The 20465-nt window shown below is 33.8% G+C and overlaps 1 protein-coding gene across 1 annotated transcript in view; it reads right to left on the reverse strand.

Moving 5' to 3' along the window:
* Window positions 1–751: 751 nt before the first annotated feature.
* The window catches only part of LOC145692223 (methyl farnesoate epoxidase-like), a 40593-nt gene continuing 20879 nt past the window's right edge, over window positions 752–20465 (reverse strand). Inside the window, exons 4-8 of the mRNA XM_081767520.1 lie at window positions 14005–14104; window positions 10591–10771; window positions 7388–7502; window positions 3837–3975; window positions 752–3316 (exon numbers count right to left, since the gene is read on the reverse strand). Of these exons, the coding sequence (XP_081623646.1) occupies window positions 3135–3316; window positions 3837–3975; window positions 7388–7502; window positions 10591–10771; window positions 14005–14104 (717 nt within the window). The 3' untranslated portion in view covers window positions 752–3134. The remainder of the gene's footprint in view (window positions 3317–3836; window positions 3976–7387; window positions 7503–10590; window positions 10772–14004; window positions 14105–20465) is intronic.

Consider the following 20465-nt stretch of genomic DNA (forward strand, 5'->3'; position numbering starts at 1 on the left):
GGTGACCGTTTAGTTGTCGGCGTATTTGTTGTATTTGTGTTTTATGTTCCCACTTCGACAATTTTTACTCTTTTTTTGTAAGTTTAACAGCTGTTTCTGGGTTTCTCTTTCGGTGTCGTCCTTTATTTACACAATGCACTATTCGTATTCACAGCTTGTGCCCCTCTGCAATGTCTTATTCAGATTAAGCTTTTCTTTTTGCCCCTCAGTAAACATTTGATTGATTTAATTCTCATACTCTCCACGGATGGAGCGCAGGAATGCCAGACTCGAAAAATAGGTGTACATTTACTTTCCTGACAGATCATACCATTGTTGTTCAATAAGGAAAGAACTAAAATTACATTACGTACGTAGGTGTAACTAGAAAGGGCCACGGGTGCCAGATCTTATATTAATATTGCTCTGTAGGATACAGCTACACTGCAGGCTAAATCTGTGATCGTTGAAAGGTCTTTTGAATCCTTAAAAGTAAGAAGTCAAGTGCTCCCTCCCAGCAAAGTATCATTTGTTCTTTAATCATTGGTTACAACTGAGTGACTGAAGTTATTTTGTGATCCAAGGAATGAAATGAATGTGAACATTTTTAAATAGATATCATTTGATTTAATTTATTTCTGCGTTTGCTCAACACATACAAAATTGAAATAATATTCCAATCACAATGGACAAGTTTTGAGAAAATTCTTTGCTAATGTCTAATGTAGCTAAGCTATTAGAATTTGTATAATCTTTATTAAAATTTTATATCTGCTTGACATTCTATACTACAGTGTGGTCTGCAATTCACATAAATTTTATTTTCTATGTCTATTTTGGAGTAATGTTCAATATAAGAAGATCATAAAGAAAGACCCCGAGGACCATAGTTTTAGAAACTCTGATTTAAGTCATTGATATTACTATATGCTATTACATACAGCTTTCACTTTTGTGTAGTCATATTCGCTAAGAGATGTGTATGTGTAATTGTAACATTCACTTCCACTTACAAGCGATACCAAAAACGTATTTGATCTCTTAGCAAAAGCTATAGGATAGCCATAGGCGTAACTAAAGCCTTTCTGTTTCAAGTGTGCCCCTGCTGGCGCTGCTGTCGTTGTGTTTCTCCGTACCTCCCTCGAAAGAGGAGGAACAAGTTGCTTTGACCGAAATCCTTCAATAGTTGGATGTAGACAAGATTGCCAGATTGACAGGATTCGCTGTGCACTCAATCGTTAGCTATTCTAAATAGCCTACGATCTTCACTCGCCAAGACCAAACGACTGAATGACAAATTGGCAACACTGTCAAGGTCATTCACTTCTTTCCCCAAAGCAAAGGGATAGTTTCCCGTAAGAGAGCGGCTGAAGAGGTGGGGCCAAAGCATGTTTCACATCTTTTCCGAAGGCACATTTGAAATAGAAAGACTCTAGAAGGGAGCCACGGGCCAAGACGCTTAGAACACTGCTGGCTACCTAGAATATCCCATGTTGAAACTATGGACATTGCAGAAGTAAAAGGCCATACTTTCACTGAGAAAATATCCTAGTCACGCCAGTTCGGAGTTAAACATTTCTAGTACGTGTATTAATAATAAATAACTTAAAACCAAGAGTAAATAATTTATTTTAATATTACATCTGAGTACACTAGCATCATCTCAAGAGAAGATTACGTACATTGACACGAAGACTTTCCTCAATTCACCTATATGTAAGTAGTGAGTAACACATAACATCCCTTACAGTTCCACCATTTTAAACCACTGAACATCATCTACAATTTTTACAATCCTCTTCACATTATTAAATTGTCAATAGCACTTTGATCCACTACTATAAATATTCTATTTGTAAAATAAGTAACTGTACGCAGTTTCACCATGCTAAGCTTCGAATGATCACTGTAATATTCTGAACATTGACATGGTAAATTCGAGTATAATATTTACATTAGGTAGCTTGATAGACCTATGTTTCGTAGACAAATCTATGGTAATTACGTTTGTTCTCTCGGCCAGTAACTTTTGAAACATACAAAACAGAAACCTTGCAAGTGGAGAAATTGCCCGACAAGGTATTTAAGTGATTTTGCAAAATCTTTACAATATTAGCTGCGAGCGGATTATTTAATTAATGAAAGGGAATGAAACTGATTGCAAAATTATTTTATAGTTTACACAGTATCTACCACGTAAACATGATAGTTTTTATTCAATATTATAAATAAAGTTTTTAAATTATTACTTTAATTACCATTTTTATCAATAAAAACCTGCTAATTAATATTACATTAGTAACTATATCATATTTTGTGTTACTCTGGACTCTTTATAATAAAAACCTGTTGCTTAGACCATTGGAATGAGTTCCGTAAGTAGTCATATGAACTAAAAAAGGTAAACGTAAGGATCAAATAACTTGAGTCAATTGCTAAGTCCAGGAGAAAGATCATAAAACCCTCCCCGCCCCGCCCGCATTTCACATTTTACTTGGGGGCGGAGCAGGGAGGGTTGATCATCCGACATTAGTAGAATTTACGTTTTCATTAGTATATTATTATATGATTGATAAAATAAGCCCCTTGTCCTTGTCCAAAAACCTGAAATAATTTCATATGATTCTCTCTGTGCTATTTAATTATTAAAGTTTCCAACCTGGCGAAATTGACATCAAGTAACTCTTATTCATTAATTGAAATTCAATAATTGGGACAATATATTATGCAATTACCATTAGGTGAAAACACTAGAATCAAATGTGAATCTAGTATTGTGTGTAGAAATTTTAGACTTTGACTATACTTACTTACCTTAACAAAAATCTTACAACATACGTCAAAATTATAAATCTTCCAACTCACACTAAATCAGCGCCACAGCAAAAACAAACAAGAATTACCATTCCTTCCTGACTAGTTCCCTATCCTGGTCAAGTGCTTTGATGTAAGTAGCGTACACTGGATGACTAAATATTGACGACTTTTGACTCTTCAAACTTATGTAATATTGGTGGGTGCAAAGTTATAAACATGGTGAAATTGTGTGCGTCTACCATATACATTATTCTATTGAGAGTAGTATTGAAAAAAAAAGCAAAGTAAATTGGGAGGATCATCATAAGTATCGTGATATTTACAAAAATATTAAGTTCCTAATATCTCTCTTTAATGATTGCACGAAATGGTTGAGGTCTCATAGCTCCTCCGTCTATTGCTACTGTTGATGGTGGAGGTGTATTTGGTGGAATGCTGAAACTAAATTTCTGAAATACTGTTGTGCTCATCAAGAAGAGAATCATTTTTGCTACATTTTCACCCAAGCATCGTCTGCGACCTGAAACAAAATATGAGAAATTCAAGACTAAGAGGGAAAAAATTAAGATAATTATATAAAGTAAAACTGTTGTAATTTTTTAAATTGTCAGCCAAATCTATATTTTTTTATACTTATCAGAAAGTTTACTGCAATATACTGGGATTCGCTTTCCTCTGAAGAGCATGGTTAGATTTTAAAATGTTCTTGCTGTTTCTGTGTTACTGTCTCCGCCGTTAAGGTTAATACGTAGTACAAAGTGAAAGCAAGAAGATTGTGGTAATTAAGAAAATAAAGTAACTGCTCGTTCAGTTAATCAATTAGCCTTTTGTTTTAAAAGGAGTGGTAGAGCACAGCGTGGGAACCCTGGTTCGATTACAGCGCCAGCCAAGTGGGCTTTGTGGTGGACAAATACAGTGTGCGTGGATTTTCTAAGGATTTTCCCCATTTCCTCTTTTTTACCCTCGGTGCATAATCTTGGGACGTTAAACTAAAAAAAAAAGAAAAAAATCAGAAACATATAAAGACTACTACAACTCACCTCCTCCATAAAAAGTTATCCAATCCTGGTGGACCATTTCTCCACCATTCAGAAATCGTTCTGGTCTGAATACCTCTGGATCCACCCAATGCTGTTTGTCCATACTGACTGAATACAGGTTGGCCCAAATAATGGAATTCTGTTAATTTAAATAATGAGTTTAGAAGATTGGATTTTCATAATAAGTTATTACACTGAAAGTGATTGGCTTTTAGATTATGTTATGATCCTCTGTTTAAAGTTTACAGCAAGGAATATCTGAATACATCCTGGTCAATATTATACTTATGCCAATATATTTAATATAATTAATATATATTAAATATATGTAATGTATTGCCAATACATTTAATGTATATTAAGTAAGGTAATTAATAGAAAGAAATTTATGTGTATAAAAAGGACGAGTACAACTTACGCATAGTCGTAAAAAAAAGTCCTTCACTTGATCTTTTAAGGTATAACTTAGGAAAAATAAGTCTGTATACCACAAAATTTCACATGCTTGTGTAGCCGGTCAAGATTTATCACGCGTAGTATAAGTTCGGTTGAACTCGTACTAATTTTATGCATAATGTTCTTGTTATTGCATTTTCAGGGAAAAGCCAAATGAAGTACTACAGTAAATTCAAGTGTTTCTATTGTGTGCGGAGTGTTAATTTCTCCAAATTTTCAAATAAGCTTATACTAAGAAATTGAAACATCCAACAGTTTTACATAAGTTAAGACATACCTCTTAAATAGTTTTATGGAAAATGGATGACTTATGGATGTGCATAGGTGTAGATGATATTTAAGCCTAACTAATTGTAGTGACCAAAAACTATTGAAGTATTATCACATACAATACTCTAACATATTTTATTATTAACTCGTTTCTTCTTCGTGGTTTCTTACAGAAGTTAATGCCTTGACAATTCACCAACTGTATCATAACTTAATACCTGGAACTTTGTCTGGAAATCACTGAAGGTAATACGTGATACTACCTGTTCAGTCTAATTACAATTCGTCATAACAATAACTAAATGTATATATTATCATTTTTTTACCTGATGAGAACCTAGAATAAAAACTCAATCGTTATCAATTCAGATTTACCTATTTCAATTCTCAGCACTCTTCAGAAAAATATGTTTTAGACCTATAATGTTGTGAACAGTAGAAAGAAAGAACGATTTTTCATTTTTTAAAAAGAAATTATTTGTCTATTTATTATAAAAATTCATAATAAATTACGTTCAAGAAGCTAAGAAGGACCCATTTCTTTACTTTGAGGTTCAAGAGAACAGAAGGCAGTTTGGAAATTAAGATGGAGTAAACTGATAGGCTGAGAATCAAAATAACACAAACTGAAATGCTCCGTTTTCGTACGGGAAGAATAGGTTTATGAAAGTGAAATAATAAAAGTATAAGCAGCCCACAGCATAATATAATAATTTGCTACATTATGTTCAAAAATTCATTTCGAACTATTCAGTAATTTTCTCGTGATAATGAGACGGACAACGTGAATGCTATTTATACATTTGGAAAAATATAAAAAAATGCACGTATTTTTCCTTTAGAAGTAAAACACTAAATTTGTGATGTTTGATACGTATGTTTTATAATGATATGTTCTATCAGAGAATCTCTGGTTATTCCAAGGGAAATGAACAATATGATAACTGCATTGTATTTGGGTTTTAAATTTGTATGATTTTTTTTTACGTTTACTATTCATGGGTCACCAGTTTGTTATTGCGATTTTGTTTAGTTTTATTATAGCTTAACACGTTGTCTATTCTTCTTGGGAATATTCTATTACAGTTTTTATTTTTACTGTTTTGGATTATGCAATTCTTATTCTAATCGAGGTAATTTTTCAAAAGAAAAGTGTGTAATTTTGTGATGTTTTGCTATTTCTTATTATTTGGTAACTTTCTTTTCTATATTGTTTTCTTCTTGTAACTTTTACTTACTTTTGCTACGTTTGTATCTATATACTTTTGCTTTCTCTTTATAAAATCATTATACTGTATGCAAACTTGTAATTGGGGTTTAATCCCTGTAATGAGTGCAAATAAATAAATAAAATTATCATTGTTTGCATATTGACAAGTAGTTCTTAGAAACAGCCAGAAATGTCTATTAATTTTGACTCTTCAACAATATTCTCTTGAGCCGAAAATAAATAAATAAATAATAAAATGGCTTCATACGCACGCCACTAGATCTGGTGAATATCTATGTGTGTACAAATTTGGTGGTTCTAGGTGACTCCTTTGGTGGAGAAAATTTTATAACACACACACACACACACACACACACAGTTTTACTATTGTTAAAGATAGAACATATAGACAGACCTATAAATATACGTAGATTAGAAATATCACGTATCAAGAGTGGTAATGTATAGTTGGTAACTGATCAATTGTAGTTTCATTTCAGAGGTCACCTGCACCCGTCAATTACTGTTGTTTCGATATAAAGATACTGTGAATGTTATTCTTCGCACAAGTAATATAATATAGAAACGCAATAAATACAAGGTGGCCCAAAAGTAGGTATAGAGTCCCGTATTGATCAGCTCATGTCATTTTATTATATATCACTTACTTATTGTTATCCATGTTCAGTTTTCTTTATTATTTGTTCTTAATTTTTTTCACTTATACCTCAAGCTAGGAACAAACCAAAGCAAATAAGCCTATTATTTTGATAAACTAAAATGTCATCAATGAAAGGCTGTATACCTACTTTTGGCCACTCTGTATACTTTCACCAATATCAAAGGAGATAGAAAGGAAAAACAACGAAATCTACATCCTGTTATGAAATTAGGGATTTTACATGGACTTATAATAGATTTTATGGGCATTAGAAAAATCGAACTACCATCTAAAATAGTGGTTTTAAACCAGTAGTCCGCGAACCGGTGGTCAGCTTTTGTCTGTGACATGATGTGTCATCCATAATGTTTTCTCCATATGTAACTCTCAACTCCAGATTCGAAAAACAAGCCACTAAGTCAGTTTCGATTATCTATGAGTGAAGAATATTCCGATTAGAGTTTTGAAATTGTAAACGACTTTCTCTATGTATTTATGTAAAAAAAAATATTCTGCTGTCTGTTCAATTCGTTTTACATGAATTACAGGAATAAGCTAGCCTCATGTCACTTTGCATGCTTCTTGCAGTTTCAACATTGGATCCAAGGTTCCAGAGGATTAAGGCAAATAAACAACAGTATATATCATTATATTAAATTGATAGTTGTGTGATGGTAACATTTCTAAACCAAAGTAAAATGTAATTGAGTCTCTAAAACTTGTAATTGTTGCATTTGTTCTTTTAATTAGCGTGATCCTTAGAATTAAATTTCTGAATAGAATGGGCTCTTTCTACTTTATCGGTTTCCAACATTTGTTCCTGTCTTCTGCTGATCCGCGAGTATCGAAAGGTTGAAAACCACTAATGTAAAATAGAGTTTAGTCAACCCATTCAAATGAATTGATTAATCAGAACTATTATTTTAAAACTGAAACATCCCAAGTATTTCATACCTTAGGAATTGTGTAACCCATTATCTCCAAGTCTTCCATAGTTTGTCGTGGTACTAGTGGAAGCACTGAAACTATCCTTTGTATTTCAAGTATCACAGCTGATGTATAAGGCATCCTAAAAATATCAAATATTTATATTAAACATCTCTACATCATATATCAGAACTGTATATACATCATGTAACACCAGTTCGTTATATGATTTTATGATATGAATTGATCGCTCCACCTTTTAATCAAGAATATTCTGTAGTCTATGATATGTATAGATTCTTACAGCGATCGGTACAGTGGATGTAAAATAAGATAAGGTACCGGAGTTAATGTTACAACTCAAATTTCGAGGTACGCCTTTTGGCTATTGCAACGACAATATAATCTACTTATGAATGTATTTCATTTCCAGCAGGATTCAATTGCCAATTAGTTATTTGTGTGATGCAAGCTTATTGTTACATTATATTTAGAACTTGTAACCCTTATGTATAAAGTTGAATGTTTGTTTGACCCATATACAAATTCATACTGTTACAGGCCCGTTGGAGTTGAGTAAGTAATTTCGTCACTTCCGTTCTTCTCAACGTAAGTGCAAAGATCTAAAACTCATATTTTCGGTTCCAAATAATACGTCTACTAGGTAACGAAAGCATGGGCTCACATATCGCACACACGGTGGAAGACAGTTAGAAGTCAAAAGTACACATTTGTGGGAACATGAATTTAAAAGTTTGTTATTCTATCAAAATCACTTCCTGGATTACTGATATTTCTGCCATCTAGGGGTTAATTTCTTCAGTTATGTTTCTGCGAAAATACCACCAGGTAGAGCTCGCTTCTCTTTCTCTCTATTCTCTTTTAAGCGATGATAACTCAAAATTTCCATTTTTTTGAGTTGTAACACTCTTGCACCGAGTGTGAGATATGTTTTACTTTATTTGCTTGTAAATAAATTCCCTTCCCTTACTTCTCTTTAATCTATTTGCTCTTTAAAGTTTCTTTTTTCAGAAACTTAAACAAAAATTGAAATTCTTTTGTAAGTCAGTGCAAAATACAAAGTTCCAAATACAGATCACAACTTTGGAACGCAGTGGAAACAAATGAACATCAAATACTGGCGGAAATACGTCATGCTTAACTTGTTCATAGGGTAGCTAAAGAGGGGCTCAGCCTCCCTGGAATCACCTCCAGTCCCCTGGAAATAATGTGAACTCAAGTTAGCTCCCCAAAATTATCCCCACGCCCTTGTCTTAATGCTCTGACTACGGGCCTGCACCATTAGTTTGGCATACTTTTCTAGGTAACTATATGGAACAGACCATAGGCTATTTAGAATTTTTTCCCCGACTGTTGGTGCAGATTAAGAATAAGTGTACGAATACAAAACTATTACGTTGTACTTACTTTTACGTTAGCAATACTTTTCCAAATAGTATCGTTAATGAGATATAATCAAAAATTATGATTAACTCTATAAATTTTGTGTAAGGGGAAACGAGCAGTGGTTTAAATTTATGGTGAGATTAAAACAGGAACGCTAAGTGAAAAATGTACATAAAATCGACATTTTGAAAACGAAAAAATTACAATATACCTCCAAAAAGATTCTTTCTTCAATAAAACGACATAACAAGCGCAATTAAGGTTTTTATAGTGTAAATAAAAGAAGAATGAAAGAGGTTGAAATAGGACATACTACTCTGAAAATATTAATTGAAAGATGTTTAAAATTAAAGGTTAAGAGTTAATAAAGTTTTAGGTTATTCTCGTATGCCCTTTAGCCATAGTTTATATTGTGACCTTGATAATATTCAAATAAAAGGTTTGATGGGATTAGTATCAATTGTGTCTTAATACATGACGTGTCTTGAGCCTGTTTTAGTTGACCAAAAGTGTTATACTTTTAGCTTCACAAAATAATTTAAGTTCTTTTTTCATATATTAATGAAAGAAAGAAACAACCGATCAAACTTACTTTTACATACCACATCTTCTTTAGGTACAAATTCAAAAACACACAAAGAGTGAAAAAGTGAATGATTTGGCCGGGGATCGAATCAAGGATCTTCGACACCCCCTGTCAATGCGCAGTGGTTAACGCATAAGCACGATATGCTCAAAATCCTGGGTACAAATCTTTCCAGTCCCAGTTTTTCAGTTCAGTCATTCAGTTTTTCAATCTTTGTGTATCTTGACTCGTCTTTATTTTTTAAAAGAAGTTCTTCTCGAGCTCCTCCGTGGGTAAGCGGTTAGCGTACGCGCCTTTGGCATGGGAGACCCGGTTTCGATTCCCGGCGGGAGCTCATGTGGTTCGAATTCCACGTTAATCAGTAGGTCCACGTCTCATATAGCCTCGGTGCTGCAAAGGGACGTTAAACTCAAAATCAACTCAACTCAACTCAAAGAAGCTCTTCTCGTCTCGCCTCTATTTTTTTTTAAAAAAAAGCTTTTCTCGTCTACTTTCGTAAATTTATGTATGAAATTTGTGTCCTGATATTTTTCCTTGCTTTATCTAGAAGTTACCATAATCTTTTCTGTTTATGAAGGGTGTGATTTAGCAACATTTAAATCATATTTATTTATTATTGGAGTATGTTGTGTATTGACTTGTGCATTTTTAAACGTTGATAAATGCTCTTTCATTGTATTTACAATCACTTTATCAATTTAAAGTTTTTTTTGTTTTGTTCACTATGAGTCAGGGGCGGATCCAGGACCGACGTCTGGGGGGGGCGGTGGGTTGTCATACTGCTACTTTTAAGGGCACAAAACTTTGGAATGGGTTTTATTTATATATATAAAATAAGAAAGTTTTCCTCTTCTGGGGGTGGGCGATCGGGGCGATCGCCCCCCCTGGATCCGCCCCTGCTATGAATCATGTAACACTAAAACAATACACGAGATGTAAAATTTGGGTGAACTAGTGTTGAGCACGAAATTTCTGAAATTTCTCGCCTCGTCTCGATTCTAGACTTGAAAACGAGACAAGAATTGTAACTTTTCACGTTTCGTCTCGAATTTAAAAATGTACTTATCAACCCGCTTTAGAGTTGTCTTGTAGGCAACACTATATTGTCAGAACGAACACATCTATTTACCCGCACGACACAATAATTCGTGATATATCTATTAATAACTATTATCACTCAGAAAAAATATGAACCATTAACTGCAAAATTAAATAATAATATTAAGATCATTTTTACCTATTTACATCGTTAAGAGATGGAGAGTTATCTCTGCCGATCACTTGATCAAGTTCTTCTTGGAACTTTCGTTGTACTTCAGGGTATAAAATCATATACAATACAAGAAAACTTAAAGTGTTAGTGGCTGTACCTGCTCCACCCATATAAATATCCGTAAGTATATCAGCTATAATGGCATCTGTAATAGAAAGTATTTCTGTTATAGCAATTTAGTACATAGTGTTTAAAGATTTCTAATAAGGTTTACTTAAATACTAAAAAAACGATTTATCTCAGGAGAAGGAAAGTAAGTTATTTAATGCCCAATTAACTATAGAACTTGCAGGTTGAATAACGTAGAAAAAAAAAGATATTTATTGCACTCAAATCTTGGTCAATTCAATATAATATGAGTTGTCATTATTCGTCTTTCTCAAATCTTACTTCATTCCCCCACTTTTTTTCCACTCTATTTCCTGGTTCCTTTCCAACCAATATACTAATCACAAGCGTCATTTAGGAGCGAGAGAATTTTCTCTTTCCTTTAGTTCCATGTACATACAAGGTGTCTCAAAAGTCCCCTGATAAGGTATCTGTTATTATCAGAGTTACAACAAAATGTGAGAGGTAAAACCGTCTCCAAATATGATGTTTTCAATCCAAAGTGAAGGAATTTTCTAAATCGGACGAGCCGTTTCGGCTGTACACTCTTTATGCGCCCAAAGTTAAATGGAAAAGCAATGTTGCAATTTACCTGGACCCACAACATAAGTGAATGAAATAACTGTCTTTACGCTAACACGTCGATGGCCAGCCCTTATTTCAAACAGTAACTTCATATACTTATGTTGTGGGTCCAGGTAAATGGCAACGTTGCATTTTCATTTAATATTAGGCGCATAAAGAGTGTACAACCCAAACGGCTCGTCCGATTTAGAGAAGTTCCTTCATTTTAGATTGAAAACATCATATTTGGAGACGGTTCTTCCTCTTACATTTTGTTGTAACTCTGATAATAACAGAGTTACCCTATGTCACGGGACTTCTGAGACACCCGATATATATATATATATATATATATATATATATATATATATATATATATATAAATCAATAGTACGCACTCGTACAGTAATCTTATATATAAAAGAGAACGCACAAATCCTTTGTTCCCTCATCACGCTAATACGGCTGAACCAATTTCTTTCATTTTTGGGGGGTTATTAGGATTTGGACCCTAGATGGTTTTTATCATATCACTTTAATTTTTAATTACCAGTGTCTTGAGATAATTGACCATTCAAGTGTCCATAACGTACAAATCCTTTGTTAGTTCATCATAGGTAAAAATAAACGTATTTATATGCAACCCGCATGACCGTGTCACTCGGCGGGTTAACATAAATGACAGGCGATATAATGTTAACATTTACTGCAATCTACTATGGTTTTTATCATATCACTTGAAAGCGAAAAAGTAAAAATTATCTAAGTAACAAAGTTTATTGCGTTCCGGGGTGACCGCAGCGAAGCGGGGCGGGTTAACATAAATGACAGGCGATATAATGTTAACATTTACTGCAATCTTCTATGGTTTTTATCATATCACTTGAAAGCGAAAAAGTAAAAATTATCTAAGTAACAAAGTTTATTGCGTTCCGGGGTGACCGCAGCGAAGCGGGGTGAACGCTGCTAGTATATTAAATAGAAAAAAGTGAAACATTTATTTCGTGGAGAATTTTACCCCTTGCACCCAAGCAAAACCTGAAATGATTCCTATTACTTATGTGATACGAACAATCTATATTATAAAATCGAAAATGACTATGTTTGTGACTCTTAATCTCTTCAACTGCTCGACCGATCTCAATCAAATTTTTGAGGTTGACGCGGTCCTGGCCTGAAAGTGCTTTTAACTATTCACTTTGACGGTAGACATAGAGGAGTGGAGATAGAAAAAACAAAACTTAATAACTCTTGAACCACCAGACCGATCTCCATCAAATCTTCAAAATAGATGAGATTCGGGGCTAGGATAGATTTTATCATTTCACTTTGACGAAGCAACGGGCAACATAGGGGAGGGGGAGTAGGTTGAGATATACAAAAATCAATGTAAATAAAAATAACAGTGTCTAGGTTTATGATTTAATAACTCTTGAACCACCCGACCGATCTCAATCAAATTTTCAATATAGATGATGTTCAGGACTGGAAACTTTATTTATAGTTTCACCTTGGGGGCAGAACCTAGGGGAGGGGAAGGGGAGGAGGAGATATATATGAAAATAAACAAAGGTTAAAAACTCTTGAACCGACCAACCAATCTCGATTAAATTTTCAATATAGATGAGCTTCGGGCCTGAGACGATTTTGTCATTTTACTTAGATGGCACAACGTAGGGGAGGGTGAGGGTGGAGACATATGTAAAAAAAATAAAAAAATAAAAATAAAACGTCTGTCTTTGTGACTTCATCACTCTTGAACCACCCGACCGATCTCAACCAAACTTTTAACATAGATGAGGTTCGGTCCTGGGGTGGCTTTTATTATATCACTTTGACGACAGAACTTAGGGGAGGGGGAAGAGAGGGGATATATATAAAAATAAATAAAACGTAATAACTCTTGAACCACTCGACCGATCTCGGTGAAAGTTTCAGAATAGGTGAGGTTCGGGCCTATGGTGATTTTTATTATTTTATTTTGACCGTGCAACTTAGGGGAGGGGAAGGAGGAGATTAGATATAAAGATATAAAAATGAAAGTAACTGTCTTTCTGACTTCATCACTCTTCAACCATCTGAGCGATTTCGGTGAAATTTTCATCATTGATGAGGTTCAGATCTGAAATGGTTTCATCATATCACTTTGATAGTGTTAACTTAGGGATGGGGAGGAACATTTATAAATTATCTACAATGACCAATATTAGTGCAAATCCATAGTTTTCGGGGTCGCGAGATGAACAGTGACCGAAATATATATGATCGAAATTACAAATATTAGTGTCGAATCGATAGCATTCGGTGTCGCTGTGAAGAGCAGCGACATTCTCGATGCAGTTTAAATCTAAATTAAGCCATGCCAAGTGAGGAAGTGGAGTGCAGAGAAATATAAAAATATCGAAAATGACCGATATCAGAGAGCACTTTAGTAATAGTAAAAAGTGACTAACTGACGGAACATATTACAATTTATTTCTGAATTTAACCCAGCAAAGCGGGTAATTGATACTAGTATATAATATTTAGACAGTTTGAAATTGTAATTTTTCTCATTAATTTGCCTTAAATTATTATAATCTAAGAAAAGTTTTAATCTATGAAGTTTTACTTATGAATTGCATATCAATAATTACTGTTGTATTAAAAGTATCTCTAGAGTAAAAGTATTTCTTACAATAAATCTACCAGAAACTTCAAAATTACCTGTTATCTCAGGATCATTTTCTGTTGCTGTCATTAAGGAATCCAACAGATCTCGCTCACAGGAGTTTAGACGTGTTTTCATATGTTGTTGAAGTTGTTCCTAAATGTAAATGTGATACCTTTACTACTGTACTTCTGATTTTTGCAACATTATGGTTTAATTTATATTTAAAGCTGTGATGTAAACTGGCGTATAAACATGTTATGTACATAGATTTAACTAAAATTTACTTGTAATTAGCCATCAACACCAGACTTTAAATTAGATTTACATAATAAATTTTTATTGTACTATTTAGAGCAGCGTTTCCCAACCGGCGTGCCGCGGCACACTGGTGTGCCGTGAATAGGCCGCTGGTGTGCCGCGAGGAATAGAAGCAAAATTATTAATTTTATATTAATCAAATTGCATAACGTAGGAAAAAATGTATATTTGTGTTTCACATTACTATAAAAATCTACTATGAATCTACAATTTTAGGTTTCATACCGGGTTACTATTCTGTATATTTCGAATGTTGAAAAAAGTATTTGTCATTGTTATGACCATTATTGCTTCTTTATTGTTGCAGACTATTTCGTAACTTGAAAATTTAAAATATCATTCAATATTTTCAACAAATTACCTACATTTGTGTTTTAAAAGTAAAAGAGATTTGTTTGTTCCTTCGTTATTCAGTGATCTTCCTTCTTAGTAAAAGGTTGAATCCAGTTTTTAAAAAGAAAGCGTATTTTTAAATACCTGAGTCCAATATTTCATTGCAATAGTTTTCTATTTTTAAATTAGAATGAAAAATAAGCATAACGATTTACCACGGGGGGAAAACCAGTGATCGAGATTTCTTCTCTGTGAGAAGGAGATCAATAATCACAGAAAAATACCACTGTGTTTTATATTTACAAATAATAATATCAATAAGTGTGCCGCGAGAATCCAAGTAACACCCGTAATGTGCCACAAGTTGAAAAGGGTTGGGAAACGCTGATTTAGAGAAAAAAAGTGGTAGAACAGGTGTGGGTTGTAATACAGGAATCACTATAATTTGCATCAATAAGTATAATAATATAGAGGTAGTGTGGAAAGCAACAAGCAATCCTGCAAGAGCTGTTCCTACAATCTGTTATAGAATGTGGGCATAGTGGACATGTATGTTTCCAGTGTTACAAAAACTTTTGCAAGGCATGACTTTGGTTCAATTTTCTTTATGTTGTTAAGCAGGGAAAATAGAGTACTGCATGTATTAAGATGCAGAATGGTATAGAAAACTATGATTGTATTTGTTTTGAGGCCCAATTTAAGAAGGTTGATCCAAACAAAATGGTAATATGGGAATTAGCAAAATTATTATTCCTTTACTACAACAACTTTTCGTTGTAGGTTGTGGTTATGTCAAACATATGCAAAAAGAAGCTAGAACAGGATCTTTAGGGAAAAAACTTGAAATGTGGATGATATGAAACAGGCAAATAATTGCAAATAAGGAGAAAAATGAAATTAATAGAAGCATCCAAATATGTGAAAATGACGAAATCCACTCATATTTACGCTTGCATCTGAGGCGAATAAAACCCCTGACAGGTAGTTTCTACAAATCGGGAAGGTATTCAATTCTTTCGCATGTGTTATTTAGGAATTAGTTGATTGAACCCCTTTTTTAATTTTAGAGTTTATATCAAGAATATCAGTAGGGCTTACATATGACACATTTTTAATTTCGAGTGATTTTGAAGAAGTTATTGATTTTTATCTTACAAGGAATGGATGAACCTGTCATCCGGACATCCGAATCAATCTTAGTGCATTCGATAAGCAGAACAAAAATATGTTAATGCACAAAAAATTAGATGCCCTGGACAACCGAGTAAACCCCTGGGGCCAATTAACCCTGTTAGTATAAAGAAAATCGTAACTCGCAGTGATATAGCTATTCCATCAACACTGTTCATTGAAAAGACATGGTTTATAGTTCATTCTCTTCAGTACGAAAAACATTTTCCAGAGGTGCTTGTATTGGGACCCATAATGTACTTGAACGGGGTAAATTGGGAGAATGTCGGGAAAATTCCCTCCAGAAATCCCTCCCATCAACTTTAGACTCCTCTGGAGTGGCCCCGGGTAAAAGCACACAATCCAAATGTATCTCGAAAAATACTATAGGGAATACGAAATGTGTGTGCCAAGTTTTGTATTGTTAGACGGAATAGGTATGAGGGGAAAGCGTGTAATGGTATACAAGAGTTTCCCTCGTATTAGTTACCTATGCAAGTAATGTTCGAAATGAAAACGTAATTAAAGGTAAAAATAACATAATTAGAAATCTCAAAGGAACATAATCATAAAACTAACATCTATGATTTTATAGTAATAAGAATTGCTGTCCCTAACATTCTTGTTCTTTTTACAACAAATGACAGTGGCATTTAACAAACAGCCACTCTTTATATTTTAGAAACTTATTTCTACTTTATCTCCCCTATGTATATGATTTAATTGTGTTTACAAACTAACTTTTCATTTTTCCTACATTACTACCGGTCCTTATGGAGCCTCCATTTTGAAATGTTTCATTTTATACATTTTCTCCTTACTCAGTACTATTTCTAAATAGATATTTCAGTCACAGAAAACCCAGAAAAATATACATTAACAATACATGTCTTTAATGTGATGGAGTTTGAAATGTAGCTGAAAGAAGATCTTCCCATATTACCACATTCTTTTCTACTAAATACATTTTTAAAAGAGTAACATCTTTACCAATGACAACAGTGGATTACGGGTTTTAACATTTCTTGCACAGTGATAATTATTTTTGAATTGAAGGAGTGGAACTTTTATGTGAATCTCAAGAGCGAAAACAAAATGAAATGAAAATTCTGATTCTAAATCTCACTCTTTATGCCCTTTAGGAAGAAGGATATTAAAAGATGAACAAAAGTGAATGAATATGAAAAAATGATAGAATGAGAATTTGGGAGGAAAGGCTAACACCTCAACAAAACTCACGGACATGATATTGGATGGGTTGGAGTTGCACTCATTTCAGGCCAGTGGATGTATGAGACAGTTCAAGGTGTAATTCGAACCACCATAATGAAATTCAAATTTCAAGCCTCTTCCACTAGGAATCGATTCTGGGACATCATGCACTAAAGACATGCACATTATGTGTAGTGATGAGGACAAGGAAACGACGTTGAGTAACACAAACTCATTTTGACCTGAGATCGAACCAGGAGTTCTCAGCATCAGAGGTGAGCGCTCCACCACTTGCTTTTAATTAATCCTTACCGGGGTAGTTAGTCATCTTACCCCATAGTCATCTTATTCACGATTAGACTTCATCCAGTACGCAAGAAAGAACACAGAAACTTTGAGAACAATCAAAAACGTCCATGCTTTTCACAATGACTCGAACCCCCATGGATTTCACCTGACGGTCACCAGTCTAATCCTTCAGACCGCTTAATTTTACCACACTGGTGCTGAGCCACCTTCTCCTTTAAGGTCGAAAAGATTGCGATATCCTTTTGATGATACTACTAAAGACTATACGCATGTGAATTGTCCCGCTGGAAGAAAATTATTTCACAGGGAATGATAATATCTCAAGTCGGGTTTGCTGTAATCTCTCAGTTTTGTAACAGCATCAGACCATTCTCCAGTGCTGTCCTAATGTTATAGTGATCTTACAACGTAACGTTACAGTTTCGTTAGTATAATTAGCATTAATTGTTGCAGTGGTCCTGCCTACACTGCCAAATAGATAACGTGCATGCTTTCTGTGTGTGTGATATCAGGTTCAGTTCCCGGTAGGAATACTTCTGGTTAGTTGTTTTTCTGTGCCTCAAGATAGCTTTTGCTGCTGAAGAAAGGATGTCAAATTTCAGTTGTTTAATCAACTCGATACTACTACTACTACTACCACTAATAATAATAATAATAATAATAATAATAATAATAATAATAATAATAATAATAATAATAATAATAATAATAATAATAGTATGAAGTAATATGTTTACTTTAGAGATTAGAAACGTAAAAATATTGACGGGTTTAAAATGCATGGACATATACGCGTAAAATAAACACTCAGTCTCCAATTCTTGGATTTGAAGTCGGTCAGAAATGAAGAATGACATAACCCCTTCTCTTTCCGATTGGTTGGAGATCTAGGGAATGACAAATATATATATATATATATATATATATATATATATATATATATATATATATATATATATATATATATATATATATATATATATATATATATATATATATATATATATATATATATATATATATATATATATATATATATATATATATATATATATATATATATATATATATATATATATTCAAGCATCATCCCCTCCCACCATTCTGACCAGTATTTTGTGAAACGCAGTCGTATTTGGAACTTGAATACGCGACAAAACGTACTAGCGACAAAACGTACCACCGACAAAACGTACCACTTACCCTGAGGGCTGCTTGTGAAGGGTTTTCTAAAAACACTTTAAATAATGACAAGCGACAAAACGTACCACTTGCCTGGAGGGCTACTTGCGAAGAGTCTTCCAATCAGCCATCAAATAATGACAGGCGACAAAACGTACCACTTGATAGGACAGTATATAAGTATATATATATACCAGATAAAATAAGGTTAAAAATTGAACAGATTGGTTGTGAGAAAAGTACCGATGCAAGACCAAGACCATGCCTGCAAGATTCTCGCAACGCGAAGACCATACCTGCAAGATTATCACCAGACCAAGACCAGCAAGAATCTTGCATATGCAATATTAGAATATTTGCTGATTTCCATCACACTTTATCCAGGCTTTGGACTGGCAAAATAACTATATAATGTATAAATATAACTATTTTGGCTTGTTTAAAATCAGCTGTGGTTAAGCTATCGTCAACATTTTTTCCTTTTTCTTTTTTTTGGTACGTATTTTATATTTTTGCTTTTCATTTTATTTACATCAGCAGCAAGAATATTTTGGTCTCTTGTCATTTTAGAAGATTCTTGTAGTTTATTTCAGTTTCTGTATGTAAGCTATTGCCTGTATGTAAGCTATTGCCAGTTTCTGTATGTAAGCAAGATCTTAGACTACCATTTTCTTCATAGTGGCGCTTCACTGTTCTTTCAAGGCGTTCATCATACTTTATGTACTTCTTCTTCCTCTTGGAGCTTCGAATGTTTAACTCTGACCTCAAAAATGCACAGTGTGATCTCTCGGCTTCTTCCCTCAAACAAATAATGACGTCTTTAACGCGCGGGTTTCTATTCTATCCATTAATTAAATCACATCTAAAAGTGAGACAAGTGTAATATCAGAGAAGGGGGATGGGATAACGAGTCAGTTGTTACGCCATGCCAGCTCTGTTGGCCCGTGTTTCACGATTCATCTTACAAATATCTCCCAAACCGTTACTCCCTGTTAAAAATCTTAGTGAACCTTCTTTGTAGAAGTAGTCTTAGAAATAAAATGAAAAACGAACAAACAAGCCAGACTGTACGATAACGAAAATATGAGTGATACCGTAAACGCTTCCAGAGGGAGGGGGTCTCGATTTTTACAAATATCCCCTAACCAGTTACTTCCAGCTATAAATTGTACTGAATCGTATTTGTACTACGTAATCTTAGGGGGGAAAAAGAGTGAACGCGCTAGGGTATATAGTAACGAAGATATGAGTGATGCCATAAACGCTTCTCAGGGGGGTTTAGGGGAATAGCGGGATAAGCATCGGGGAGAATTTAGGAGAATTTTGAGAAATTATACCTTTACATGTGTGCTAACGATTGGTAGATAATTCATCTTGCTACAAATTTGTTCTGACATTTTCCCTTCATTGACCGGGCTAGTGGGCAATATATATATATAACCGGGTCACGGATAATTCGCAACAGAAAATGAAAAGGGGTCAATTCCCGCCAGGAAAGCAAAAGGAGATAGGTTATTCGTTATACGTACAATATACCTAATAAGAAAAACACTTGTAGATGAAATATAAGCTTTAGAAATATGAACTACTACTACTACAACTATTATATTATTACTATTATTATTGACCATATAGGTTCGGAGGCCAATTCACCAAAATCTGTTGACTCCATTCTTAGAAGCCCATTATTATTATTATTATTATTATTATTATTATTATTATTATTATTATTATTATTATTATTATTATTATTATTATTATTATTATTATTATTATTATTAGTTTTGAAATACTATCAGCTGAACTTCCTATTTGCTACTTATTTCCTATTTTGATGAATGTTGAACAATGACTTATGAGAAATGATAACTTCGATTAAAATTTATTGTGATTACAGAATTTAGCTTGAAGTACCGTGATGAATTCAATATGCTATTTCGATGACAGCAGAAATTATATTCTTTTGACACACATATTCATATGGCCACGT

The sequence above is a fragment of the Thermobia domestica genome, chromosome 8 (genome assembly GCF_964235325.1).
Source record: "Thermobia domestica chromosome 8, izTheDome1.hap1.1, whole genome shotgun sequence".
In the NCBI taxonomy this organism is placed as follows: domain Eukaryota; kingdom Metazoa; phylum Arthropoda; class Insecta; order Zygentoma; family Lepismatidae; genus Thermobia; species Thermobia domestica.